The sequence below is a fragment of the Cokeromyces recurvatus genome (genome assembly GCF_025118155.1).
Source record: "Cokeromyces recurvatus strain NRRL 2243 chromosome Unknown BX663scaffold_37, whole genome shotgun sequence".
Taxonomy (NCBI): domain Eukaryota; kingdom Fungi; phylum Mucoromycota; class Mucoromycetes; order Mucorales; family Mucoraceae; genus Cokeromyces; species Cokeromyces recurvatus.
In genome coordinates, this window is record NW_026251423.1 from 109,023 (window position 1) to 133,357 (window position 24,335).

General features: G+C 30.2%; 11 protein-coding genes across 11 annotated transcripts; 8 read left to right on the plus strand and 3 right to left on the minus strand.

The window, feature by feature from the left end:
* Positions 1-88: 88 nt before the first annotated feature.
* Positions 89-2,571, minus strand: BX663DRAFT_523804 (serine/threonine-protein phosphatase 2B catalytic subunit A1). Its single transcript, XM_051529559.1, has 9 exons — positions 2,402-2,571; positions 1,979-2,310; positions 1,759-1,870; positions 1,534-1,679; positions 1,336-1,472; positions 1,079-1,156; positions 770-990; positions 398-697; positions 89-326 (listed from the first exon to the last, which is right to left on the minus strand). Exons 1-9 carry the CDS (start codon positions 2,502-2,504, stop codon positions 118-120), a joined length of 1,638 nt encoding a protein of 545 aa, XP_051378691.1. The 5' UTR covers positions 2,505-2,571; the 3' UTR covers positions 89-117.
* A 524-nt stretch (positions 2,572-3,095) lies between these two features.
* BX663DRAFT_523811 (uncharacterized protein) lies at positions 3,096-6,027 on the plus strand. The gene is made up of 8 exons (XM_051529560.1): positions 3,096-3,666; positions 3,737-4,099; positions 4,191-4,262; positions 4,369-4,867; positions 4,925-4,986; positions 5,072-5,330; positions 5,398-5,643; positions 5,803-6,027. Exons 1-7 carry the CDS (start codon positions 3,399-3,401, stop codon positions 5,525-5,527), a joined length of 1,653 nt encoding a protein of 550 aa, XP_051378692.1. The 5' UTR covers positions 3,096-3,398; the 3' UTR covers positions 5,528-5,643; positions 5,803-6,027.
* An 85-nt stretch (positions 6,028-6,112) lies between these two features.
* BX663DRAFT_523814 (uncharacterized protein) lies at positions 6,113-8,462 on the minus strand. The gene is made up of 2 exons (XM_051529561.1): positions 8,187-8,462; positions 6,113-8,115 (listed from the first exon to the last, which is right to left on the minus strand). Exons 1-2 carry the CDS (start codon positions 8,413-8,415, stop codon positions 6,170-6,172), a joined length of 2,175 nt encoding a protein of 724 aa, XP_051378693.1. The 5' UTR covers positions 8,416-8,462; the 3' UTR covers positions 6,113-6,169.
* A 283-nt stretch (positions 8,463-8,745) lies between these two features.
* On the plus strand, positions 8,746-10,414 carry BX663DRAFT_523824 (uncharacterized protein). Its single transcript, XM_051529562.1, has 9 exons — positions 8,746-8,799; positions 8,886-9,028; positions 9,093-9,128; positions 9,172-9,234; positions 9,322-9,457; positions 9,526-9,658; positions 9,720-9,852; positions 9,910-10,070; positions 10,126-10,414. The coding sequence occupies exons 2-9, from the start codon at positions 8,958-8,960 to the stop codon at positions 10,374-10,376; spliced, it is 984 nt and encodes a 327-aa protein (XP_051378694.1). The 5' UTR covers positions 8,746-8,799; positions 8,886-8,957; the 3' UTR covers positions 10,377-10,414.
* A 178-nt stretch (positions 10,415-10,592) lies between these two features.
* Positions 10,593-11,141, plus strand: BX663DRAFT_523833 (NADH-ubiquinone reductase complex 1 MLRQ subunit-domain-containing protein). The gene is made up of 2 exons (XM_051529563.1): positions 10,593-10,813; positions 10,866-11,141. The coding sequence occupies exons 1-2, from the start codon at positions 10,677-10,679 to the stop codon at positions 10,975-10,977; spliced, it is 249 nt and encodes an 82-aa protein (XP_051378695.1). The 5' UTR covers positions 10,593-10,676; the 3' UTR covers positions 10,978-11,141.
* Positions 11,142-11,382: 241 nt separating this feature from the next.
* Positions 11,383-13,631, minus strand: BX663DRAFT_442596 (kinase-like domain-containing protein; the record flags this gene model as incomplete). The annotated part of the gene is made up of 5 exons (XM_051523518.1): positions 11,383-12,331; positions 12,409-12,743; positions 12,857-12,973; positions 13,046-13,474; positions 13,548-13,631. The coding sequence occupies 5 exons, from the start codon at positions 13,629-13,631 to the stop codon at positions 11,383-11,385; spliced, it is 1,914 nt and encodes a 637-aa protein (XP_051378696.1).
* A 1,358-nt stretch (positions 13,632-14,989) lies between these two features.
* BX663DRAFT_479643 (serine protease 1) lies at positions 14,990-16,886 on the plus strand. Its single transcript, XM_051524324.1, has 2 exons — positions 14,990-15,432; positions 15,531-16,886. Exons 1-2 carry the CDS (start codon positions 15,073-15,075, stop codon positions 16,536-16,538), a joined length of 1,368 nt encoding a protein of 455 aa, XP_051378697.1. The 5' UTR covers positions 14,990-15,072; the 3' UTR covers positions 16,539-16,886.
* An 838-nt stretch (positions 16,887-17,724) lies between these two features.
* On the plus strand, positions 17,725-19,009 carry BX663DRAFT_533210 (uncharacterized protein; the record flags this gene model as incomplete). Its single annotated transcript, XM_051530513.1, has 3 exons — positions 17,725-17,766; positions 17,832-18,361; positions 18,424-19,009. The coding sequence occupies 3 exons, from the start codon at positions 17,725-17,727 to the stop codon at positions 19,007-19,009; spliced, it is 1,158 nt and encodes a 385-aa protein (XP_051378698.1).
* Positions 19,010-19,142: 133 nt separating this feature from the next.
* BX663DRAFT_234039 (CBF/Mak21 family-domain-containing protein) lies at positions 19,143-19,694 on the plus strand. Its single transcript, XM_051521827.1, has one exon. The coding sequence runs from the start codon at positions 19,276-19,278 to the stop codon at positions 19,657-19,659; it is 384 nt and encodes a 127-aa protein (XP_051378699.1). The 5' UTR covers positions 19,143-19,275; the 3' UTR covers positions 19,660-19,694.
* Positions 19,695-20,015: 321 nt separating this feature from the next.
* On the plus strand, positions 20,016-21,805 carry BX663DRAFT_523855 (uncharacterized protein). The gene has a single exon (XM_051529564.1). The coding sequence runs from the start codon at positions 20,037-20,039 to the stop codon at positions 21,306-21,308; it is 1,272 nt and encodes a 423-aa protein (XP_051378700.1). The 5' UTR covers positions 20,016-20,036; the 3' UTR covers positions 21,309-21,805.
* Positions 21,806-22,070: 265 nt separating this feature from the next.
* On the plus strand, positions 22,071-24,150 carry BX663DRAFT_523858 (aspartate aminotransferase). The gene is made up of 6 exons (XM_051529565.1): positions 22,071-22,193; positions 22,265-22,395; positions 22,470-22,598; positions 22,650-22,871; positions 22,950-23,054; positions 23,143-24,150. Exons 1-6 carry the CDS (start codon positions 22,106-22,108, stop codon positions 23,737-23,739), a joined length of 1,272 nt encoding a protein of 423 aa, XP_051378701.1. The 5' UTR covers positions 22,071-22,105; the 3' UTR covers positions 23,740-24,150.
* The last annotated feature ends 185 nt before the right edge of the window (positions 24,151-24,335 follow it).

Genomic DNA, 24,335 nt, shown 5'->3' on the forward strand with positions numbered 1-24,335 from the left:
TATAAAACAAATAAAGAAAAAAAAAATTAACTTATTATATATAAATTTATACAAATTTATAATAATAATATTAATAATATTAATAAATGTTATTTATATGTCTTCTATTTAAATTTGTTATGATTTTGATATACGATGTTTACGGTCTGGAACAGATGCAATAACATCTGCCATACGACTTAAATCTTCATCCTCTTCATCCAAGGCATCTCTTAACTTTGAATGAGTCACTTCACGGTGAATAGCGTCCATACTTTCACGAGAAGCAGGAGGTAAACGTTCATTTTCAATATCTGAGCGTCTTGCTTCTTCAAATGTAGTAATAGCTAATTTTATATATAGAGAAAAAAAAAAGATGAATAAAACAATATATACATATTGATAGATAGTATTATACCTTTTCTGATACCCTCTGAACCAAGTCCTAATGTACCTGTAGGTAATTTACCCGTATTGGATAAACTCTTAAGTTCCATTACCAACTCTGAATTCTCTCGAAGAACAGAGAAAGTACGGGACATTTTACCAATCGCCATAATTTTGTTTTTAATGATTTGTCGTCTTTGTTCTGGTGATATATTATCAGGTAGAATAACGATAGGTGATTTCGAGTCCTTTTCTTCTTCTTCTTCGTTTGTAATGGCTGCTAATTCTTCTTGTGAACAAATATTTAATAACGCCAAAAGCATAGAAGTAACTAGGATCAAGTGAAAAAAAAAAAGGTTAAAAAAAATATGCTAAATTTATTCTATAAAATTATATACTTTACTCTTTTCACCAACAAAAGGTAAACTCCAGTCAAATACGTTCATAAACTTGGGAAGCCAGTAAGGATGAGGACTAGAATTGAATTGACGAATATTGAGTACATTTTCATCATATCTAAGAATAGCTGCTTTATTGTTGTATACATCAATATAATTGGGTGCAGAAAAAATGGTCATCAATGCTGGGAATCCAGTCGTTTTACTTTTACGATACATACGATATCTTTTTTTTTTTTTTTTTTTTTTTTTTTTTCAATCAAATAAAATCAATTAATATGTAACTAATTACTTTTGTTGGTTATTTTCATTACCCATTTGCTTGTGCTTCATGTGCACGAATGACGGATAAAAGGTTGTTTTTGTCCAAAAAGCTACAAGCGGCTCGATAACTATTAAAAATAAATAAAAAAAAGGGAATTTTAATATTGTCTCATATATTTGTATATATTTTTTTTGTTAATGCATGCATGGTCTATTAAGCTCTACATATTTCTTTCTTTTCTTTTTTCTCTTTCTCTTTCTTTTTCTTTTTTTGCTTCCAGATTATTAAATAAAGGGATAAAATTACCTGTAAAAGTAAGAACATCCACGAACATGATTATGTTCAAATTTAGGTGAATCATCAGCATCAAATTCTTCAAATGGGTCTGACCATAGCAAATCACACATTAATCCAAATGTCGGAGTTTCTTGAAATCTGTCAATCTAACACATAAATGACTAAAATAAATAAATAAGATTACAACAACAATACAGCATAGCTTACGTCTTCAATGTCTTTTAGAGTCTTTAATTCTGGTGATAACCCACCATGAACACAAAAGAATTGTTCATTCACAATGGCAGCTAATGGAAGACTATCAAAGCATTCCATTACAACATCATAGACCTTTTCAGAATATTTTGTCTTACCTATTAAAAGAAGAATAGAAATAGAAGAGTTTACTCTTTTTTTGCATAATATGAATATGTATAAACATCTATTTTTTACACTCCAACTTAAATGTAAAGTAGTCAGTCAAATGACGACATTCATGATTTCCACGTAGTAAAAAAAAAGTATCTGGATACCATAATTTAAGAGCCCAAAGGTAAAGTACGCACTTGCATGAGGGAGAAAAAAAAAAGATTAGTTTGGTTAAAAAGAAAAAAAGCAAGAAAGAAAGAAAGAAAAAAAAAGCATACATATATAAATATAAACGTAAACAAACCTCAATTGAAAAATAGCCTCTATCTACATAATCGCCTAAGAATAAATATCTAGTCTCTGCAGGATCCCCCCCTACTTCGAATAACTTTAAAAGATCATAATATTGTCCGTGCACGTCACCACAGATAGTAATAGGTGCAGGTATACGTAATAAATTAGGTTCCTTTCTCAAAAGTGTCTTTGTTGCATTCAGGATCTGAAGCGCTTGTTCTTCTGTCAAACGACCTTCTCGACGTAAATGTTCTCTTAAGAATCCTAAATCAGGTAAACCAGGACGCTCCTTTGACCATAACTCTTCATCTATTGGCTTCTTAAAAGCAGGTGGCTCAATTTCTTTTATTGATATTTATTCAGCATAATCATTGTATCACTAACAAGAAATAAAAAAAAAAATAAAATAAAAATAAATAAAAATAAAACTTACCTGTGCAAATACGGTCTGTTGTATTAACAATCGTACCATCTTCCATTGTATATTTTGTACGATTCAAACTAGGCTTTTCTGTTGCAATTGATATATTTGGCATTTTTTCACTTTAAATAAAAAAAATATATATATATAAATAAATAAATAAATAGGAAAAGAGAGAGAAAGAGAAAGGGAAAGGGAATAATAAAGAGGATAATAGCCCGATTTCAGAATTTAGAAAATCACATATTTAATAACCGCTGTTTTCATTTATTTTATTCGCCTATTTATTATTAGATTTAATCCATGTTTAGTAGCTGCTACTATTACTACTACAATAAGGAAAGGAAGAAGAAGACAGAGGAAGCTTTTTTTTTTGTGAATGAAATTAAATGAAAGGAAAGGAAAGCTATACAAGCAGGGTAAGCCTTTATGTATGCCACAAGCGTAGTATTATATGAATAGTAGTCATGAGTTAAAAGTAGTTGTTAAAAAGTTCCTTACAGAGAATGATAATAATTATTATTATGTAATAGTGGTATAGGTCAAGACATGGGTTAACCACTAATCAATAACCAGCCAAGACATGTCTGCTTCCAAAAAAAAAAAAAAAAATCATTGACAGCTATATGATACAATCTAAGAATATATAAATAAATACAAATATATTCATATTCATATAATACATATTTGGGCAGTAACTAATATAAATATATTTATTTTATATATTTAGTAAGAATTACGTATTCCCGTTAATGATTTCGTTTATTAGAAATAAAGTCTGTTCTATCATTTTTGTGGGGTTAAAGGCAGGCAGGCAGACAGACAGACAGGCAGATTATGTTGTATTAAACTACATTTTCCTTTTTTATTGAAGCCTGTGAGCATGTATTACTTTTCACGTGAAGTTCCTTTTTCATCTTTGTGTCTTTTGATTCTCTGTATAACATGTAATTCTATACAATAATATACATGTCCATATCTATTTTAAATTTGATATATATACATATACATGTTTGAATTCTCTATATACACTTATGTTGGCTTTCGAGGATTATTTAAAGTCATTTCCCATCTATTTTTTCGTGAAATAAAGATAACAGACATTCATAATGTACCGACATCAGACCCATGTATCTTTATTGTGGGTCCTCATGCAAATCAATTCATTGATGGCATTGTTTATATGAACGTCAATCCTCGTCCTTCTTATGCTTTGATGGCTGATGTTTCCTATCAGAAACCTGTTATCGGTCATGTAGGAAAAATATTAAATGCTAGTTAGTAATGAATAATATTACAAGATGAACAAAGATTAGTATTATATACTCATCACTTAGTATATAATAGTTCCTGTAGTAAGACCTCAAGATAGAATAAACTTGGGTACAGGAAAAATAAAGTACCATCCTCCATATCAAATAGAAGGTCAAGATACAAAGTTTTTAACGGAAGTCAATGTTCGCGACTTTATTCTATTTGGTAAAAACGACGATAAAGTCCATGTGGGTCGTATCATTTCAGACACTTTACTTGAAATTACACATGCCATTGACAATGATGATGCTCCTTTTTCATCTTTTAAAATAGTACCTCATTTGGATCAAACCGTTGTTTATGATGAAGTTTATCATCATTTAAATAATCAAAAATGTATTACTATTTTCCCAGAAGGTGGAAGTCATGATAGATCAGAAATGCTACCCTTAAAAGGTATAAATAATAGATGATGAATTCTGAATTAATAAGAAAAAAAAAAAAAAAGAAGGGGAAAGTTGCTGATTTGCTGTTTAATATATAATAGCTGGCTTTGCTATTATGGCATTAGGCACATTGGCAGCCAATCCTACGTTAAATCTTAAAATTGTCCCTGTTGGTAAGATTGAATTATAAACAAGAACAACACTTTCTTTCTTTTTTTTTTTTTTTTTTTTCTTTTTTTTTCCTTTCTTCTCTTTTTTTTTTATAATCAAAAATAATAGGACTCAACTATTTCCATCCTGATCGTTTCAGATCTCGTGCTGTCGTTTCATTCGGTAAACCTATCTCCATTCAGCCTTCTGAAGTAGAAAACTATAATTTAGGAGGTCAGCATAAACGAGAAGCTATAACAAAGCTCTTGGATCAAAGTGATAAAGCATTTAAAGCTATTACTTTGAATACGCCTGATTATGATACACTGATGATTATACAGACAGTAAGACGTCTTTATAAAACGAAAAGGAATACTAGTACTAGTATCGACCAAGTTGTTCAATTAAATCGTCTCTTCATTCATTTATGGCCTAGACTATCAAAGAATGATCCTGTTCATTTCCAAGTTATTATACAGAAGGTGAAACAGTACAATAGCATGTTGAGGTTTTTCGGGATTAGAGATCATCAAGTAGAAAAATTAAATATGACAGCTATGGAAGGCTTTGTAGAATTATTTAAACGGATCATCAAGTTAACGGTTATGATCGGCTTAGGCACTCCTACGTAAAGTATATTATTTACATACTTATTCACCTTTTCATTCATTTATTATATATACAGTTTGATCTCTAATTTACCTCTAATTTGGATTACAAACTATATAAGTAAAAGGAAACAGAGAGGTAAGTTATAATCTTTTTGTTTGTTTAATAAATAACAAGCTGGATATGCTAATGATATCATTTATATATATATATACATCTGTAGAGGCCTTGGCTAATTCTTCTGTCAAACTTTCTGGTAAAGATGTTCTCGCATCATGGAAAGTGATTGTAGTTGCTTTTGCAGCACCTACACTTTATGCCTTTTATGCGTTCATTTATTTTCTCTATCTCTTCAAGAGACGCTCTAGAGTAACAACAACATTGCGTACAAAATTAATCAGATCTGGTATAGTGTGGGTCATTCAACCTATTTTACATTATCTATTAATGCGACTAGGTGACACTGGTTTAGATATTTACAAGTAAATAGAAAAATAATCACTTTTTTTTTTTCCTTTTATGAACTCACTATTTACGTATTGTATATAGCTCTATAAACCCTTTAATTTTAGCAATGAGGAATCCTGAAGCAGGAGAAATTATTCGCTCTATGCGAAAGGAATTATCAGAGGATATAACTGAATTTGTTAACAAATATGCTCCAGAAGAACTTGAATAAATATTGAACAATCAAAGTCTATTATGTGGAAAAAAAGAATAACTCAACATGGTCATTTAATACAATAACAGAAGAGGATATATCATCCAAGTCTTCTTTTTAAAAAAATAAATAATGTATATCATCTTTTTTTTTTTTTTTTTTAATACTAAAAATACTTTACATGTTGCTTTAAATCATTATTGCAACGTACATGTCTGGTTTGGAATAATAAATTCTATTCAGATAGCTTAAAGAAAAGACAGTTGGCTTATAATTCAATTTAATATACATAGTCCTTATCATTGGCGATAAAATAGTTGGATCATCTCTTGTGATAAGAATGGCAGTTAAAAGGCTTACTCCCTTCCCCCTTTTTTTTGTTATATGTCTCGATTTATATATACATGTCTTGTTAATTCTTATCTTATAAATTCGTTTGCTTTTGTTACAATGTAATACTGTTGTACTATTTACACATTTGGCAATCTCCCTATCTATAAATATAAATATATATATATATTCACAATCTATATACACATGGTTTATTATATAAATGTGTTATAATAGGAACTAAAAGATACTAAACAAGAAAACCAAAAAAAAATAAAAAAAAAATATAAAGGGAATATGTATACTATATACGTAATAACGTTCTTCTTCTTATTGTTGCTGTAATGGCTCATCATGAATCGTTGTTTCATTATCAAATGATGCTAAAAGTGGCGCCAACATCATATCGACATTTTCATATGCAACATTACAACTAGTAGAGATTAATCGCTTATAATCTTGATATTTCTTTGGTGGCAATTGACATTGCAATTCAATCAATTTATTCATTATTTTCTTTCTCGATGTTTGCAACTCTTTCAACTCATTGCTTAGTTCAGTAGCTTTATCTTGTAATCCTTGAATAGTGTATTGCTGAGGTGGGGAAGGCGGCTTTTCCTCTTTTTGTTGATGATGATAATCTTCTTCAAGCATGTGTATCGTTTGCTTTTGACTATATTGAAGCCATTTTCGATATTTTGTTTCTAACGCTTTACCTTCATTATCTATCCTTTTTAAAAGAGCATTCACTTCAATATGATCGAATGCTATCGAATTTAACGCACGCTTTGTCTCTTCTAACCGCTTTCTGTGTAAATCTAATTCAATTTTCTTTTTTTCAATCATTTTCTCCTTATTCACAAGATCTCTTTCATAACTCTCAGCAAACTCATCAAATACCTCTGATATAGGTTGTGCATGGTTAGGATTGCTCATGACGTTTCTAAACATAGCATCTACCTTCGATCTTAATAGCTCACGTGTATCAGTTTCATTCAAAATAGTCGTATTCATCTCACTGGGTGATGATGAAGCCGATACTAAAGGAGGTGATGCCCTTATCGTATTTTTCTCAATTTCACTAAAGTAGTCTCGAGGTGTCATACCTTGTTCATTTGCAATCTCTGTACTAGCACCTGCATCTATCATGAGTTTGATCAATCGTCTATTACCAATCTTGGCTGCAATCGTCAATGCTGTATCACCATTCGTATCTTGTACATTTAAAATAGAAATCAATTCAGATTGATTGCTTTTAAGTTTGTTGATTAAACATTCCATATAATAACGCGAGGCATAGACTTTACCCTTCCAGTCTGACATGGCTGCTGTGTGATGAAAGACGGTTTGATCCTTTTTATCAATATTAAAAATGGTGGTACGTAAGAGATCAAGCAGGGCATCAAAGGTCTTCATATCAAAATTGTTGGTAAATAATACAGAACGCATGAGAGCGGTCTGACCCTTATAATTAACACGATAAGCATCAGCTCCATTGTCTAAGAGTGTTTTCACAATCTTAATACGAGCCATAGCAGCCGCCCAATGAAGACTAGTATGACCTTCATCGTCAATAATTACGTTTAAATCGAGATCATGTGGAGGTCGACTTAGGAGAGTGGGAACGGTTGTTTTATTTGACATGAAATACTGAAGTAAACGTTGGGCATATGGCTTTCCAATCATTTCAGGGTCATCTTCTTCAGCATCCTCCTCCTTTGTCCTTTGTGTATCTTCCTCTTGTTTCATATGAAGTGCTGATTTTTTATCTGGGTTGAGAGTACTTGAATCTGCTTTTAAATGATGTGATCTGAGGGTTGTATTCGTCTTTTCTTTAGATTCTTTCTTCATTTTCGTTCGTTTTGTTGTCGTAGTGTTAGCTAGAGGAGAAGAAGCAATTGGTGTGTGATCTTCATTTTTTACCAATGGTATTGTTGCTGTTGTTGCTGTTGCTGTTGTTGTTGCTGTTGCTGTTGCTGTTGTTGTTGTCGTCGTTGCTGCTGCTGCTGCTGCATTAGTCAATCGAGATGTATTTTGCATTTCAATATCCGGTACATCTTCATCAAAATGTTTAACCCGTTTTCTAATTCGAGTTGTCGTTGTGGCAGTTGACGTATCACGCGCTTTTCGTGGCCGTACAGTAGCAGCAGTAACATGCTTTGGTGCTAATGGAGGACTTTCATCACCTTTTACAAATTGAAGTATAGGAGCTAATACATCATCAACTTCATATAATTCTGCAAGTGCTTTACCACGCTCAAATGGGACCCAAGTGCCTAATGAGGTAAAAAAAAAAACAAGATTATAAAAATAGTACATTGAACATATATATACATATATACACTACCTTGGTATTTTCCATAGCCTCCTTGCACTTTTTCATGTTCACCTGTTTGAACTTCTCTTTCCAAAATACGAGTACGTTGTGGTTTATCAAAATCAGCTACTTTTAATATTTGTGTTGCATTTAAATAAGAATCAGATCTTCTACGCATCACAGCAACACCTTTGCAGTTCATTTCATAAACAGGAACTCCTGAATATGTTGCTTTAAATATTTGTGAGAAATCAACCATGTCAATTAGTTAAATAAATAAAAGAAAGAAAGAAAGAAAGAAAGAAATAAAAATAAAAATAAAAAAAATAAAAATAAAAAATAAAATAATATAAATTTTATTTAATTGTGGAGAAAAAGAGTAAAAAATAAATAAATAAAAAAGCTATTATACGCGTATATTATTGCAGCCTATAATAATAAACGCATAAAAATTAAGCAATTAAATAATGATAAATAATGAGAATATGAATAAACAACTACTTTTATGATAAAATTTGTTTTTCTTTAAAGTTAATAATTTCTATTCTTGAAAAGAAAAAAAAAAAAAAGAAATATACAATAACAGCAATGGAAGAATAACAGCAGCTCAACACAGCAGTCTACTATTCACTTTTATTTCCAAGTAAAAATAAAAAAAAAAAGGAAATAAATAAAATAAATAAATAAATAAAATAAAATAAATAATGCAAAGTCACGTATATTTATCAGTAATGAACTCAAATAGATTCAAAGTGTGCTTATATCATTTACTTATTTATTGTCGATTATAAACTATTTTGAATGTTTCAACAATTTAAAAATATATTTCCTAATACTTCACTTAACATTCGTTCTTTAACTGAGTCTGTTAGGTAGTAGAAAATATAAAACTTTTAGTTGATAATAATAGTGTTCACGTTATTCAATTCATGATAGAATCAATGATACAGATTGGAATAAAGGCATTGAAAGGTAGTAAAGTCATTTATTTTATGTGATTCTTATGTTTGTTTAGACTAGGTACACTTCGAAATGAATTCCAAAATTTGAATTCGTTCTTTAATCGTCAAAATTCAAAGTAAATAAAGCAGATTGAAAAAAGAAAAAAAAAAAAAAAAAAAAAAAAAAAAAAGAGCATTATACACTTATTTAATTATATCTGTAGTGATAAAACATCCACTTCTAATACATCCGATCTATCATTAACTCAGTTAGAAGCAACAAGCCAACTCATTAATACAATACATAACAAATGGACTGATATACATGAAGCAAATCAAACAAACTTTGAAAAAGCACAGGTTGGGAGAGAATAAAAAAATATATATAAATAGATACAAGCAGTTGAATAATGACATGGCTATATTAGATGGCTAATGTGAAACTAAGACAATTACAAAAAAATGGTGAATTACATTATAAAGTTTGTGAATCGATGGAAAATGTCCAACACGATTTAAAAGAAATGCATACAAATCTTGACATGATTCAAAATTCAGCAGGTAATTATTTTATATATAATATGCTTACAATACAAACTAAAAAAAAACATGTTTAATATAGTCAAGTTAATGGATATACTTTCAAAATTGGAAGACGAAATCGATAGAGCATCCATAGACTATGAAAAACAACAATTTGAAATATGGAAAGAAACTGAAGAAAAAGAATTTATGAAAGAAATAAGTAAAAAGAGGTAAGAACAAGAACGCCCAAATAAAAATAATTACTTGAAATAAAAGGCCTGTGATAGACGATTACTACAAGAACGAGAAAATATGCTAAGACAAAGATATGAGGAATATGATGAACTTCAAAAAAAGAAACGATTAGAGCTTTATGAAGCCAATTTTAATGCTGAACTTGAAGATTATAGGAGAAGAAGAGAAACAGAGGTGTCTTCACTCTATTCTTGTAAGCAAACAAACGATAAATAAGAAATACAAAGAGTTATTGACTTTATATGTAGATCATAGCATGAATGTAAATACAGATGAAGATACCATTTCGTCAACACTAGAAAGACTTGATTTAGGGAATAATGAAAACGAACTAGATGAATTTTTAAATGATGTAAATGAAGAAGAAGGACTAGAATTACAAGATAAGAAGAAGCATAAAGTAAAGTCATCTTTTATTATACCCAAAAGCCCTATTCTATCATCAAGTGAAGAGGATAATGCAATTGAAATTTTAGGTGATGAAGATTATAGTTTATAAATTCTACCAATAAAGTCATTTCCTTTTGTTGTTGTTTATTGCTATAGTAATAATAATAATAATAATAATAATAAAAACGACTGAGTTTAAATAAATATCAGGCCACCAACGAATGTTAAATCATTCGACATACAATAGACAAGTTAAGCAGTAAAATTCAGGAACATACGTAAATGATTATTTTCGTGGTATGATTTTTATTTTTTCAAGTTTACATCCATATATAAATACAATTAGAAAAGCTATAAATGGGCCTTTTTTTTTTCAATACTTAAACTCACATCAAAATAGATACAGAAAATGACTGCACTTTCAAATTTCCTTAAAATTTCTGCTAAAAAGCCTGAAATTTATCCTATTGTTGGGATCTTGACTTTTGCTCTTTCTGGTGCAGCTTACTTTGGTGCTCGTGCTATGAGAGCCCCTGATGTAGTTTGGTAAAAAAAAGGAGATGAATAAATACAACTTTGATACTCACTTATAATATAGGAATTCTAAATCAAATCCTCATCCATGGCAAGAAATTAAAGATGGCGAACAAGTAAAATTAATCGCTTTGAATCAAAAATATGATAATCGTTGGCAACGTAAGAATTGGTAGTTATACCAGCCTATGAACAAATTTATATGTCTATACTGGAACATTCCTTGTAAATTTTAATACCTACATATTACTCTTTTAAAACATTAATAAACTAAAGAAAAAGAGAGTGTGAGTGAGAGAGAGAGAGAAACACTCTTCTTTTTGTGTAAATAATGAACTAATATCTCAAATTGTCTTTTATTATTATTGTTTGTATGTTATGAATTAATTTAACTATAGGATCTTTTTTTTTCTTTTTGAGGCCTGCTCTAAATGTAAATAAATCATGTTATTATGAGTGAACGATATAAAGTAATAAAAAGTGATTAGTGTAAATATAAATTATTGAACTGAACAAAAAAGTGGATAATGCTATTGTTACTATAGGTTGTTATTAAATTAGTGTCTCCTTATTATAATCTGTTATTCTTTCAGTGAAAAAACAGGTCTAGAAGGTCTGGGTGGATCATGGTGTGAATCAGTTTCGTCATCTAGAGGAAATAAACCACTACTATCACGATGACGAATAAAATCAGAAATATAAATTGCATCATCATCATCTTCTTCTTCTTCATTAACGCTCTCAATACAATCGTCATAAGGTATTATTACATCACTTTCGTTATATACATAATATCTTGTATCGTTCATATTACTATCAGGTATCATTGTATCCAGCAATGTAATGGGTGGTGGTTCGGATAAGGAATAAACTTCAGAAGGAGGTGAATCTGGTGGACAGTTTTCACAATTAATATATGAATAACCTTCAAAGACGGGATCTAAAGTTTGGCTTGGATGATAGTCACTTTCAACAGGTGAAAGACGTGGTGTCAAGAGTAAAAATTCGTGATCAAAAAGACTAAGATCTGTCTCTGAGCATAGGTTAGGTACATAAGGTGGTTTGATTCGTTTCGTATAGATAAGCTGCCAATCAATATAATTAAAATAAGGATCAGAACGGACCCGAGTAGCTCCCTCTTCAATTAGATGACTATATCCTAATCTACGCTGTGGATCACGTTTTAAAAGATGGGCAATAAAGTTAGCTGTTTCAATATCAATAAATTCAGGGAACTGAAGTGGATCTTCGCGGATACGACGATACATTTCATCACGATTTTCTGCCCAAAATGGCGTAACTCCAATCAACATTTCATAAAGAATTGTACCAAAACTCCAATAGTCAACCTCATAAGAATAAGGTTGTTCATTCAGTATTTCTGGAGCAAGATATTCTGCAGTTCCACAAAATGTATCTGCTCTCTGTTCCTTAGCATTTGGACTGCCATAGAATTGTTTAGAGAGGCCAAAATCTGTTAAGACAACATGACCCTCTGCTGATAATAAAATATTTTCAGGCTTGAGGTCTCTTTAAAATGAAAATGAAAATCAATCTTATTCCTTCATTATATATATATATATATATATATATATATATATGCTTACCTATATATTATTCCTAAACTGTGTAATTCTTGTATACCCAGAATAATTTCGGCTGCATAAAACCTACACCTTTCGGGAGTCAAGGTATAATGAATTTTAAGTTGCGTTGCCAAATCACCTCCTACATGATAATCAAGTACAAGAAATAATTGATTCATATCTTGAAATGAATAATGAAGTTTAATTAAAAAGGGATGATGAATAGATGCAATATCAGCCAAGATTTGTTGTTCTGTTCGAATATGTATTATCTGACTTTGTTCAATCACAGCTTTTTTACTAATCGCTTTTAAGGCTAATAACCGGGATGTCCTTCGATGTCGAACCAAAAGTACCTAATATAACATCATTTTTTATTTTTTGTTTTTATTTATACCAAATAGCAAGTAATATATACATGTATACATATGTACACTACTATTAGAGTGTGAGGAGGAGGAGACTTTACCTTTCCCATACAGCCTTTTCCAATCACTTTAATGAGTTGAAAGTCTTGAATAGTTACAGGTGTTTCTGAGGTGCAAGAAGATAAAGAAGAGTCATTTTTAAGTACCCTCATATTATCCTGTAAAGATGGAATTTGAAGTTGCGGTAAGTTTGAAGATGAATGTACTGAAGTCTTGTCAAGAGGATGGACACCTTTTATATTCTCTATTAAAGAAACATGAATACTGTCATTAATTATAGGTTGGCAAGATTCTTTCAATTGTTGTTGTATAGCATCATGTCTAGTTGTTTGTAACATCCTTTGAACCTGAGGACAATCGTCTTTCAAGATCACCTTATCTTCTTCTCTTTGAGGTTGAAGAAAGTCTTTAAGAAGGGAACAGGATTGAATATTAGAATCGTCTATACAATGACGTAAATACTTTTCTATTTTATCTGCATTACTGATAGCAGTCTGTACTCTAGTCATGATAGATTTGTTCTTTATTATTGAAAGACTTTGTAATACTTTTTGTCTAAAACTATGGTTTCTTTGTCGACTTGATAAATTAGGTTGTAATATTTCATTCTGTTGCAATTTTGGTAAACATAACTTGGATTCCTTCAAGTAATGTTTAATCTTATCATTCAAAGAAAAAAAAATAGTTAAATCCATGTATAATATAATACATATAATAAAAAAGGAAATATACTCTTTTATCAAATTCTTGAAAATCTTCATAAAATCGTATTAAAATTAAATATCTTGATGGCTCCTCTACAAATAATGTAAACATCTGTGATTGGATAAAAAAAAATAAAATAAAATTCAGCATGGGCAATAAAGCCCCTTTATTGACTTATTACCGATATTAAACTATTATTTGAATTATTTTCTGAATGGTACATGATGAGGTTCTCAATGACGCCAATGTAGGGTTGTTTCAAACTATTTTGTTTCTGTATTACTAATTTTGTTTTCTTTTTCTTATTTAGCATGATAGAAATTATTATTATATAATAATTTTTTTTAAAAAAAAAAGACTGAAAAAAAGGGGGGGGAGAGAGAGAAGGGGAACGTGCAAAAGTATATCAAATACGTGGTATAATAGTTAAACGGAGTTTTTTTTTTCTTTAGTTTATTGTCATACAAATTTTATGAATATAAAGTCGATCTTTTGATAAATCCACATGTAATACTTGAAAGCACTACTATAAAATAATAATATCATATTAACATATACATATACATATATATATATATATATGTGTGTGTGTGTATGCATTTACATTATTCACAATGTTACATTATTCTATTATCATCTATTATAGCATAAGCTTGTATTCTATAGCATATCACATATCGCTATCATATAATTTTCTGCTGTGTGTGTGTGTGTGTGTGTGTGTTTATGATCAGAAATAAAAGTATCTCATCAAATGAATATTTTTTACGTAATTTATGGTGTGTACGTAGTAATTTCATGATTATTAAAATTCCTACACTAAAAAAAAAAAATAAGTTGCGAAGACGACATTTTAACAGATGAATAGTAAGCTACCCTTTTTTTTTTTCATAAAATCATTACCGTCTGTAATAGGATAGTTCTATTTCTATTAAATATCAACTGTTTTACACTTAAAGATATATATTTAAAAGGGAAACCAAATCTTCTTTTATATCAAGTTTTCCTCTTTTATCTTGATAATTCACATTCTATTGATAGCTATAACCGTTATCTCTAAATAGCAGGAGCTTGTATATAAATATATAGATGTATATTTATATACATGCCTTGTTCACTTTATCATTTTAACTACTATTGACTTTATCCTTTTTCTTTCTGATCTCTGACTCGAACAGTACCAAGTTTATATATAAAGGGCCATTGTATAAAAAGGAGAAGAGTTGTCAGCAGTTGGAACTTTAATTGGTCTTTGTATTTATTTCTATTCTTTTTATGGAAAAAATAAATGATCAATTAATTTATGCAAAGTATGATGACAACAATAACAAATCAACGGCTTTCATTTATTTTACTGTGGAGCGTGTAACACGCATTATTCTGTTTCAGGTCATTTGTTCTTCTTATCGTACATTGAAAATAAAGCTATAAATTTATTTAATTTTTTTTTTTTTTTTTTTTTTTTTTTTTTTTTTGTTTATTTTTATCATTCTTTTTCCTTTTTTTTTATATATATATATATATATATATTTATATACACATATATACATATATGATGAAGCTTAGTCTTATTGCAACTGCATTATTAGTAGCTACTTTAACAAATGCAAAGCCACTTTTTTATCAAGCTCCTGACAATGTTTTAGCACCTTTGTATGTATCTCCTGAAGCAGAAGTGATTCAAGATTCTTATATTGTTGTCCTTAAAAATGATTTAAAATCTCATGAAATAAAAGAACATGCTGAATGGATTAGCGCCCTTACTAGTTCTATTCAAATCAAGGATGAAGATTGGTTAAATCCTCACATTACAAAGGCTGGTATTCGTCATGTTTATGATACCCCTTATCTTAAAGGTTACTCGGGTAAATTTGATAAACAAATATTAGAAGCAATTCGTCAATCAGATGATGTAAGACTATTTATTATAATTATCCTTTGTTCCCCTCCACACACACATATATATATAGACTACTTGGATTATAGTGTTCATCATTTATAATGTAATAGGTTGCCTTTATTGAACATGATTCTATGGTATATGCTAATGAATTACAACGTAATGCTCCTTGGGGTCTCTCTCGTGTATCTCATAAGGATCCTTTAACATTTAAGAATTATCAACAATATGAATACAATTCTCATGGTGGTGAAGGTGTAAAAGTCTATGTGATTGATACAGGTGTCAATGTCGATCATGTTGATTTTGAAGGTCGTGCTATTTGGGGTCATACTGTACCTAATGGTGATGATGATATGGATGGTAATGGTCATGGCTCTCATTGTGCTGGTACTATTGCAGGCAAAAGATATGGTATTGCCAAGAAAGCACAACCTGTAGCTGTTAAGGTCTTGAGATCGAATGGTAGTGGTACTATGAGTGATGTCGTTCGTGGTGTTGACTGGGCTACAACAGCTCATCTGAAGGAAGCCTCTGCAGCCAGAAAGAGTAACAAGAAATACAAAGGAGCTGTAGCTAACATGAGTTTAGGTGGAGGTAAATCACCTTCTTTAGATGCCGCTGTCAATGGTGCTGTAGATGCTGGTATCATTTTTGCGGTTGCGGCTGGTAACGATAACCGTGATGCTTGTAATTATTCTCCAGCAGCAGCAGAGAATGCGATTACAGTAGGTGCATCCACGATTGCAGATGAAAGAGCTTACTTTTCTAACTATGGCCCATGTGTGGATGTCTTTGCTCCTGGTTTAAATATTCTTTCTGTCTGGAGAGGAAGTAAATATGCAACAAATACGATCTCTGGTACTTCAATGGCATCACCTCATGTTGCCGGTCTTGCTGCTTACTTTTTAAGTCTTGAAGAAGAAGCAGTTACACCTAAACAAATGAAAGAAAAGATCCTTAAATTAGCAACTAAGGGTATCTTGGATAAAATTCCTGATGATACACCTAATTTACTTATTAACAATGATTCTGGTGAAAAGGATTTGAAGAAAAAATTATCTGAAGCTGTTGATAACGTGGATGGTGTCTTGAAGAAATTTTTCGGTGATATCTAAATACAGGTGAAAAGGAATAGCTTCTTATGTACATTCTATTATTCATGTGTTCTTTTATTTATGTATATGACGTTTATGATATTTAACTTGCTACCTTTTTTTTTTTCTTTTATTTTATTTTCTTTTCTTTTCTTTTCTTACACACACACACACACACACACTTGATTTGGACTAGCTTTTTATATTAAACTGTATACTTTAAAGCAAAAAATAATGTTGTTGTACTTGTGAGAAAAATACTGTTAAATGCCAAATTTCTCATTTTTTATATAAATGCATATATATATGATATCATGAGAATAAAACTTAAAAGTATGATTTGGTCAGGTACATATCCTTTCAAAATAGAAAAAAAAACTTAGTTACTACGTAAAGTGTTTCAATACATGAGATGAGTAAGATGTGAATTTAGAAAGTCGCTTGCTTTAACTAAATATAGTATCTTCTATCGTTAGGGTTTCCTTTACAGAAAGTTCGAATGGTCATATATGAAGTCTTTTATCCTATATTTTTGCTTACACTCTATATTCAGAACTCTATTCTATAGCTATTCTCTATATAATTTACAAAAATTATGCTACCAAATCATGCTATTAAAAAACTTGCTTAAGCAAGACACCATGAACGAGCAAAGACTCACATCATTTAATGTCTCCGAATAGGCTCAACCTTCTATAAAAATACACAAATGTTTATGAATATAGAAGATCCCATCTCCTATATCTTCGATTAAACTTTCCAAATCTAGTTTATAAACAAATGTATTGAAATAATACCAAGTAAACATACTGAAACTATTGTACATGACGATCTCACTGTGAGTAGTATTTATTTATATATTCATAAGACTCGATATATACATATTCTCTCTTTTACTCTAACAAAAAAAAAGGAGGGAGAGAGAATGAATAAGCTGTCATGTTACAAAAAACTCGTTCATACAAATATATATCTATTACGTATAACATGTACATTTATACCTTGTAATTTTATGTTATTTTGTTGTCTAATGACATACGACAATGACCTTCCATTATAAGTAATAACAGTATACTATTTTAAACACAGTCGAAGTGGCTTATTTTGAATTTTTTGTTTTTTGTTTTATGTTGATTTTTTTTTTTTTTTTTTTTTTTTTCACTAGATCTTCAATCATCCATTATCTTTCTAGTTAAATTTAATATACATGCCTCAACCAATCAAGAGAAAAAGAGGAAATAACTTTTCTGTAAGAATTAGTTAAAATACTATATTCACTTTTTTTTAACATACATTATTTTTTTTTCTCTAAAGACTGAAACTTTTAAAGAAGTCCGTCAAAAGATTAGACAATTAGAAGCTAGTCTCAGTGACAAGTCGAATTTAAATAACATTGTTGACATTTTCAACTATTGTAAAAGCAGCAATCCTCAAATTGCACATGCAGCTATTCACTCACTTAATCGTGTGTTTACAACTTTATTGATGAAAGGAGATTTGCGTAAACCTAAAACTATCGATGAATCTTCAGCTAAAGTCAAAGTTCAACTCTGGCTCCGAGAGCAATACACTGATTATGTGTCATACTTAAGAAGCTTATTGGAAAGCGATGAGCCCGGTCTTCAGTTGCCTGCTTTGAATATTTTGATGGGCATCATCAAATCTGAATCCGAAAATACAATGAACTCGAGTGGTGCCTATCACTTTGCAAACAATGTGTATGGTCTTGTGGTGAAAGAGATTATCACGAATACTAATTTTAATGAACATTTACGTAAAGAACTGGTTGACAAATATTTAAATGTTTATGACGATTTAAGACATTATTTTTTTAAAGATGCAGCGTAAGTTGAAGAAAAAAGTATAAAGATGATTGTATGTGTTAAAACTTGTGACTGTATTATAGTGAAATTATGGAACATGCATATAAAGATACTAAAGAAATGACGAAAAAGTCAAAGGATACCAATGAAAATAAAAGGCTCAAACTTTCAGAAGAGCAAGAGGATCTTCATTTAATGGCTAGCAACGTATTTACAATTCTTGAAAGCATTCGTACTATGCCAACAGAGGCCTCAGAGATCAATGAATTTTGGACAGTGAATCCTAATAGATATGAAACTAAATCCAACAAAAATAAAAAGATGGATGACATATTAGGTGATGAAGGATTGTTATCAGATTCAGAAGTGGAAGAAGCACAAACAGAAGATAAGAATGAGAAAACGAAAAAAAAGAGAAAGCATCCTCTTCTTCAACTTAACATACACAAGCGTGGTTTCTCTGATTGTTGGCTTACTTTCTTTAAGCTACCTTTGACTGAAGAAATGTACAAGAAGATTTTATTAATCTTACATAAGCGTATCTTACCTCATTTGACTGAACCTAAATTATTGATGGATTTCTTGACTGATTCTTATAATGTGGGTGGAGCAGTGAGCTTATTAGCATTAAATGGTTTATTTACTTTAATTATCGATCATAATTTGTAAGTAAGAAAGTTGATTTATTAAAAGGAATCTAACAAGAGATACTTTTTTTTTTTTAGGGATTATCCTGATTTCTATATAAAGCTTTATTCATTATTAGATAAAAATGTAATGCATGTCAAGTATAGATCTCGCTTTTTCCGTTTATTAGAAATTTTCTTATCTTCAGCGTAAGTTATACCTATTTATCCTATTTACAAATTCTTAAACAAAATTCTATTATTTCTAGTTATCTTCCTGCTGCCTTAATCGCTGCATTTATTAAGCGTATGGCACGTTTATCATTAACTGCACCACCAGCAGCTACTGTCATTATTATTCCATTCATTTATAACTTATTAAAACGACATCCTACTTGTATGGTTATGATTCATAGTAATAAGGCAGTTAGTGAAGCTGAAGATCCATTTAGTATGGATCAGTTGAATCCATATGAATCTAAAGCTATCGATTCTTCCTTATGGGAAGTTCAAACATTAAGTCAACATTATTATGCAAACGTATCCACATTAGCAAAGATCTTTAGCGAACAATTTTTGAAACCTAAATATAATCTTGAAGATTTCTTGGATCACACGTATGCAACTGTAAGTTATTATATTAGTGTCAAGTCAGAATTACTCATTTTTTCTTTCTCTCTCTCTTTATTATAGTTCTTTACTACGGAAATTGATCGTAAGAGAAAGAAGGAGCCAGCATTGGCATTTGAGAAGCCTACTACTTTTACTTGGGAAATATAGACTCTACCATGTAATAATACCTCTTTAAAGAATAATAATAATATAAAATAAAAAAAGAAAAGTCAATGCCATTTTTATATGATCCATATTTTACTATTTTTGCTTATGTAAACAAGCAATATAATGTACTATTACTATTGCTATTACTACAAGTACTACTACTTGACCCATCTACAATAATAATGTGCATAATATCGGTAATTAAAAAAAAAAATAGAAGAAAACTAGCATGATGGCTATTTTTTTTTTTTTTTTTTGTCCTTTTCCTTTTCTTTTGTCTTTATTCAAATATGCGTTTACAGAATTTGATTGTATTGGTTTTAATAGTATCAGTAATTATATTACAACATACAAGCTCAGTCACTGGATTCAATATTGATGTGAATCGTAAGAGAGCTGATCAACACATTATACAGATTAGTTACATGACCAAACTGAAATGGACATATAAGAATAGACTTTATAAAGTACTTATAAAGGCAAGATATGATTATTATTTAATTCAACTGGAAGGATATTATTCTATTTTAATCATGTATGATACGATGAAAGGATGGTACACGACCATTGCTGAAAGGAAGGATAAATGGATAAAGATGAAGACAAAGACAACTGAGGTTCAAGTGTCATCCAGCTTCCACCATTCAACATCAGAGAGAAAGACGATCGCTACTGAAGATTCTGTTACGATAGATTCAGCAGCTAAATACATTAATCAGCTTATATCAGGATGGAATCTTCATCAACAGAGAACAGCAAGACGTATACAAGTTCATTGGATTGATGAATCAGTTAGTATCTATAATTCTATATCACAACTACTTGGGAGACATAATCAAGAATGGGAAGATTTAGTGACCACATGGAATAAACCTCTTTTATTACCTGATCATCAACAACCTTATCATTATCGTGAAGATGAAGATGAACAGCATCTCGCTCTTTTATTCTTGAAACATGATGTGCGTATGATGAATCGAAAGATACAACTTCTTTATAAAAAGCAATATAAAGAAATTATGAATTTAAATTCACTTCAATGTTCAGCAGAGAGGGCATTAGGAATGAATAATCAACGACGCAATCAACACCATTATTCTAGTCTATGTCAACATTTAGATGAGATTCGAAAGGACAGTTTTCTAAAGACAAAGTATTATATGATTCAAAAAGTAGAAGCAACGTATGAGGACATGAAACGAAAATTAGATAAATCCTTTTATGCTCTAGAAGAATCTATCCTTGTACAAAAGGGACCTTATTACTCAACTTTACATCCAAATAATATGTATATTGTAGAATTAGGAAATACTGAAAGACAAAACTTATTACCAAAGATGAAGCGGTTATGGATGGATAGAGCCTATGATACATTACAACCTGCTGCAACTAAAAGTTATTGGTGGGAAGGCTTATCAGAAGATGTATTCACTATTTTGTATCGACATATAAAGATAATGAAGAATCAAAGTCAGAAGTCCTTTCACTTTATTATATCAAATTATATTCCTGTTATATACCTTTCGCTTTTAATTTTAACATGGCTTTTCTTTACATATTAGTCAAAAAATAATAAACTATTGCTGTATCATTTAAAATTAAGATAATAATAAAAAGTAGTAGACAAACTTCTACTAGTGGCTTTTACAATAACTTGATTTGAGACAACACTAATAAAAAATAAAAAAAAAAGCAAGTAATTGGCACATGAATATTATTTAATGTCTCATCTGTGCAATGTGTGTTCAGCAAGAACATTAAAAGCACTGTTATTTTTTTATTTTTCTATTGGTGTTTGTACTTATAAAATACCTGTATGGCTTGTTAGTAATTTATAGGTAGTAGCGGGATATTAACACATTCAACAGCATTATAACAATTACGACTGTAATGTAGAAGAATGGGAGGTAGACTATCTATTTTGAAAAAGGAAGAAAGAAGAAAGAAAGAAAGAAAGAAACAATAAATAGGAATAGTATATACAATTTACTTTTTATAGCTTTAGATAACAAGTTTAAAAAGAATAACACTTTTATTGTCTTTGCACATTTTTTTTTTAAAGTTATGCTTTAAATCAATTCATGATTGGTCCAAAAAAACGGTTTTTTTTTTATTTCCTGAACCTTAGTCATACTAATTTTTACTGTCAATTTTTGTGTCTATTTTTTTTTTTTTATTTATCACTGGATTACAAACACTGGTGTAACTATCTTTTTTTTTTTTTTTTTCCTGTCTCAACAGAATATAAAAATCCCTTTGCTTTCCCCCCCCCCTTCCCCGTCCTTTTTTATTTATTTGTTTTTCTCTCTCATTTTTTTTTTCCTAGTTTCAATTTTTTATTTTATTTTATTTTTTCATCATGCTTTCTAATATTTCAAAAGCTACAATTAAATCAAATCGTATTCTCTCTCGTGCCTTTATTTCTACTTGGAACTCTGTTCCTCAAGGTAAAAAAAAAAAAAAATGATCTGAAATTGGATTTAATTTAAGCTTTCCTCTTTTATTTTTATTATTTCAGGTCCTCCCGATGCTATTTTAGGTGTCACTGAGGCCTTTAAGCGAGACAGTTCTCCTAATAAAATGAACTTGGGTGTTGGTGCATATCGTGATGATGATGGAAAACCTTTTGTTTTATCTTCTGTTAAAAAGGTAATATGTATAGATTTCAAAAAACACAAAAATGAATATAAAATTAAAAGTTTCCTTTTTTTGTTTTCTTTTAGGCTGAAAAAGTGATGATGGAAAATAATTTGGATAAGGAATATGCTGGTATTACAGGTTCACCTAGTTTTACCAAGGCTGCTGGTGCTCTTGCTTATGGTGACAGTAATCCAGTTATTACTGAAAATAGAGTAAGAAGGATATAAAGAAATGATACCTATTATTTACTTTTTATATGTTAGCTTGCTATTACACAATCTATTTCGGGTACTGGCGCACTTCGTATTGGTGGTGAATTCTTAAATGCTTGGTACCCCCATGCAAAGAATATTATTGTCCCTAATCCTACTTGGGGTAATCATATTCCTATTATGAAGAATTCAGGTCTTCAGTTGGAGAAGTATACTTACTTTGATAAAAACACAAATGGTCTTAATATTAATGGCATGTTGGAAGATCTTCATGTAAGTTTTTTTTTTTTTTTTTTTATGTATCCTATATATAGATAGATAAACCTGATAATCCATTCTATACTATTATAGAAAGCACCAAAGCATACAGTTGTGTTACTTCATGCTTGTGCTCATAACCCTACTGGTGTTGATCCTACTCAAGAACAATGGAATCAAATCTCTAAAGTTATCAAGGTAAAGGAAAATTGAAATCAACAATTACATGATAGAGTTATTAGAAACTTAAAATCTATCTTTTTTTTTTTCCTTTTCTTTTTTTTAGGAGCGTGAACATTTCCCTTTCTTTGATATGGCTTATCAAGGTTTTGCTTCTGGTGATTGTACTCGCGATGCCTATGCTCTTCGTAAATTTGTTGAGGAAGGACATCAAGTCATTTTGGCCCAATCCTTTGCCAAAAATATGGGTCTTTATGGTGAACGTGTTGGATCCTTCTCAGTTGTTTGTGCAGATGCAGAAGAGAGGGCACGTGTTGAGAGTCAGTTAAAGATCATCATTCGACCCATGTATTCTAATCCTCCTATTCATGGTGCTCACATTGTTAGCACAGTTTTGAATACACCTGAATTAAAGAATGAATGGTTAAGTGAAGTAAAATTAATGGCAGATCGTATCATTACAATGAGACTTAAACTTCGAGAACATCTTGAAAAGGACTTTGGATCAAAGAAGGACTGGAGTCATATTACAAATCAAATTGGTATGTTTTGTTACTCTGGTATGTCACCTGAACAAGTCAATAAGATCAAGTCTGATTGGCATGTTTACTTGACTCAAGATGGTAGAATCTCAATGGCTGGTATGTCTTCTGCTAATGTTAAATACCTTGCTGAAGCTATTCATAATGTTACAAAAGATTAAAAGAAAAAAAAAGGGAAGGGAAGGGATATCTGATGTATTAATCATTATCATTTACTATTATTAAATGCTAATAGTGTCATAAAAAAATGACAGCGGATTAATATATGATATATCTAAAATTTCGCATGATTTTCTTATTTTTTTTTTTTGTTTCTCCTTTCTCCATCATGTTAATCATTGATTGGTTATTCCCACGCTCCAAGACATAAGCTTATTAGATAATATTTTATTATCAAACATCTACTTTTATTTTCAAGCCCTTTAGCCAATTTTTTTTTAATATGTGCAGGTGTTATAATAATATACTGGATAATTACTGTTGTTGTTGTTGTTGTTGTTGTTGTTTTTTAGGGGAACCTATTGAAGGGTAAATGTAAATAAGAGAGTACATACTGTAAGGGAAATGATTATTAGTCAACGGAGAAATAAGGAATCTAAAAGTAATTGTAATTGAGACACATGAATAAGTATGATTCCTTATGGATTTTATTCTGCCGAGATAAACAAAAGCTAGAGTATACTGCCTATAAATTGACTCTATTCAATAGAGTGCTTAAGAAATAAGTACTTGGAGGAGAATGATATATACAAAATAA

Bases quoted from the DNA above. Each gene is read 5' to 3' on its own strand.
- BX663DRAFT_523804 (XM_051529559.1), bottom strand. From the start codon at position 2,504: ATGCCAAATATATCAATTGCAACAGAAAAGCCTAGTTTGAATCGTACA. The intron at 2,311-2,401 runs GTAAGTTTTATT...TATCAATAAAAG, and splicing joins AACAGACCGTATTTGCACAG to AAATTGAGCCACCTGCTTTT. The intron at 327-397 runs GTATAATACTAT...ATATAAAATTAG, and splicing joins TTCAGAGGGTATCAGAAAAG to CTATTACTACATTTGAAGAA.
- BX663DRAFT_523811 (XM_051529560.1), top strand. From the start codon at position 3,399: ATGTTTGAATTCTCTATATACACTTATGTTGGCTTTCGAGGATTATTT. The intron at 3,667-3,736 runs GTTAGTAATGAA...AGTATATAATAG, and splicing joins AGGAAAAATATTAAATGCTA to TTCCTGTAGTAAGACCTCAA. The intron at 4,100-4,190 runs GTATAAATAATA...AATATATAATAG, and splicing joins AGAAATGCTACCCTTAAAAG to CTGGCTTTGCTATTATGGCA.
- BX663DRAFT_523814 (XM_051529561.1), bottom strand. From the start codon at position 8,415: ATGGTTGATTTCTCACAAATATTTAAAGCAACATATTCAGGAGTTCCT. The intron at 8,116-8,186 runs GTAGTGTATATA...TTACCTCATTAG, and splicing joins AGGCTATGGAAAATACCAAG to GCACTTGGGTCCCATTTGAG.
- BX663DRAFT_523824 (XM_051529562.1), top strand. From the start codon at position 8,958: ATGTTTCAACAATTTAAAAATATATTTCCTAATACTTCACTTAACATT. The intron at 9,458-9,525 runs GTTGGGAGAGAA...TGGCTATATTAG, and splicing joins CAAACTTTGAAAAAGCACAG to ATGGCTAATGTGAAACTAAG. The intron at 9,853-9,909 runs GTAAGAACAAGA...GGCCTGTGATAG, and splicing joins AAAGAAATAAGTAAAAAGAG to ACGATTACTACAAGAACGAG.
- BX663DRAFT_523833 (XM_051529563.1), top strand. From the start codon at position 10,677: ATGACTGCACTTTCAAATTTCCTTAAAATTTCTGCTAAAAAGCCTGAA. The intron at 10,814-10,865 runs GTAAAAAAAAGG...CTTATAATATAG, and splicing joins AGAGCCCCTGATGTAGTTTG to GAATTCTAAATCAAATCCTC.
- BX663DRAFT_479643 (XM_051524324.1), top strand. From the start codon at position 15,073: ATGATGAAGCTTAGTCTTATTGCAACTGCATTATTAGTAGCTACTTTA. The intron at 15,433-15,530 runs GTAAGACTATTT...ATAATGTAATAG, and splicing joins CAATTCGTCAATCAGATGAT to GTTGCCTTTATTGAACATGA.
- BX663DRAFT_234039 (XM_051521827.1), top strand. From the start codon at position 19,276: ATGGCACGTTTATCATTAACTGCACCACCAGCAGCTACTGTCATTATT.
- BX663DRAFT_523855 (XM_051529564.1), top strand. From the start codon at position 20,037: ATGCGTTTACAGAATTTGATTGTATTGGTTTTAATAGTATCAGTAATT.
- BX663DRAFT_523858 (XM_051529565.1), top strand. From the start codon at position 22,106: ATGCTTTCTAATATTTCAAAAGCTACAATTAAATCAAATCGTATTCTC. The intron at 22,396-22,469 runs GTAATATGTATA...GTTTTCTTTTAG, and splicing joins TTTTATCTTCTGTTAAAAAG to GCTGAAAAAGTGATGATGGA. The intron at 22,872-22,949 runs GTAAGTTTTTTT...ATACTATTATAG, and splicing joins GCATGTTGGAAGATCTTCAT to AAAGCACCAAAGCATACAGT.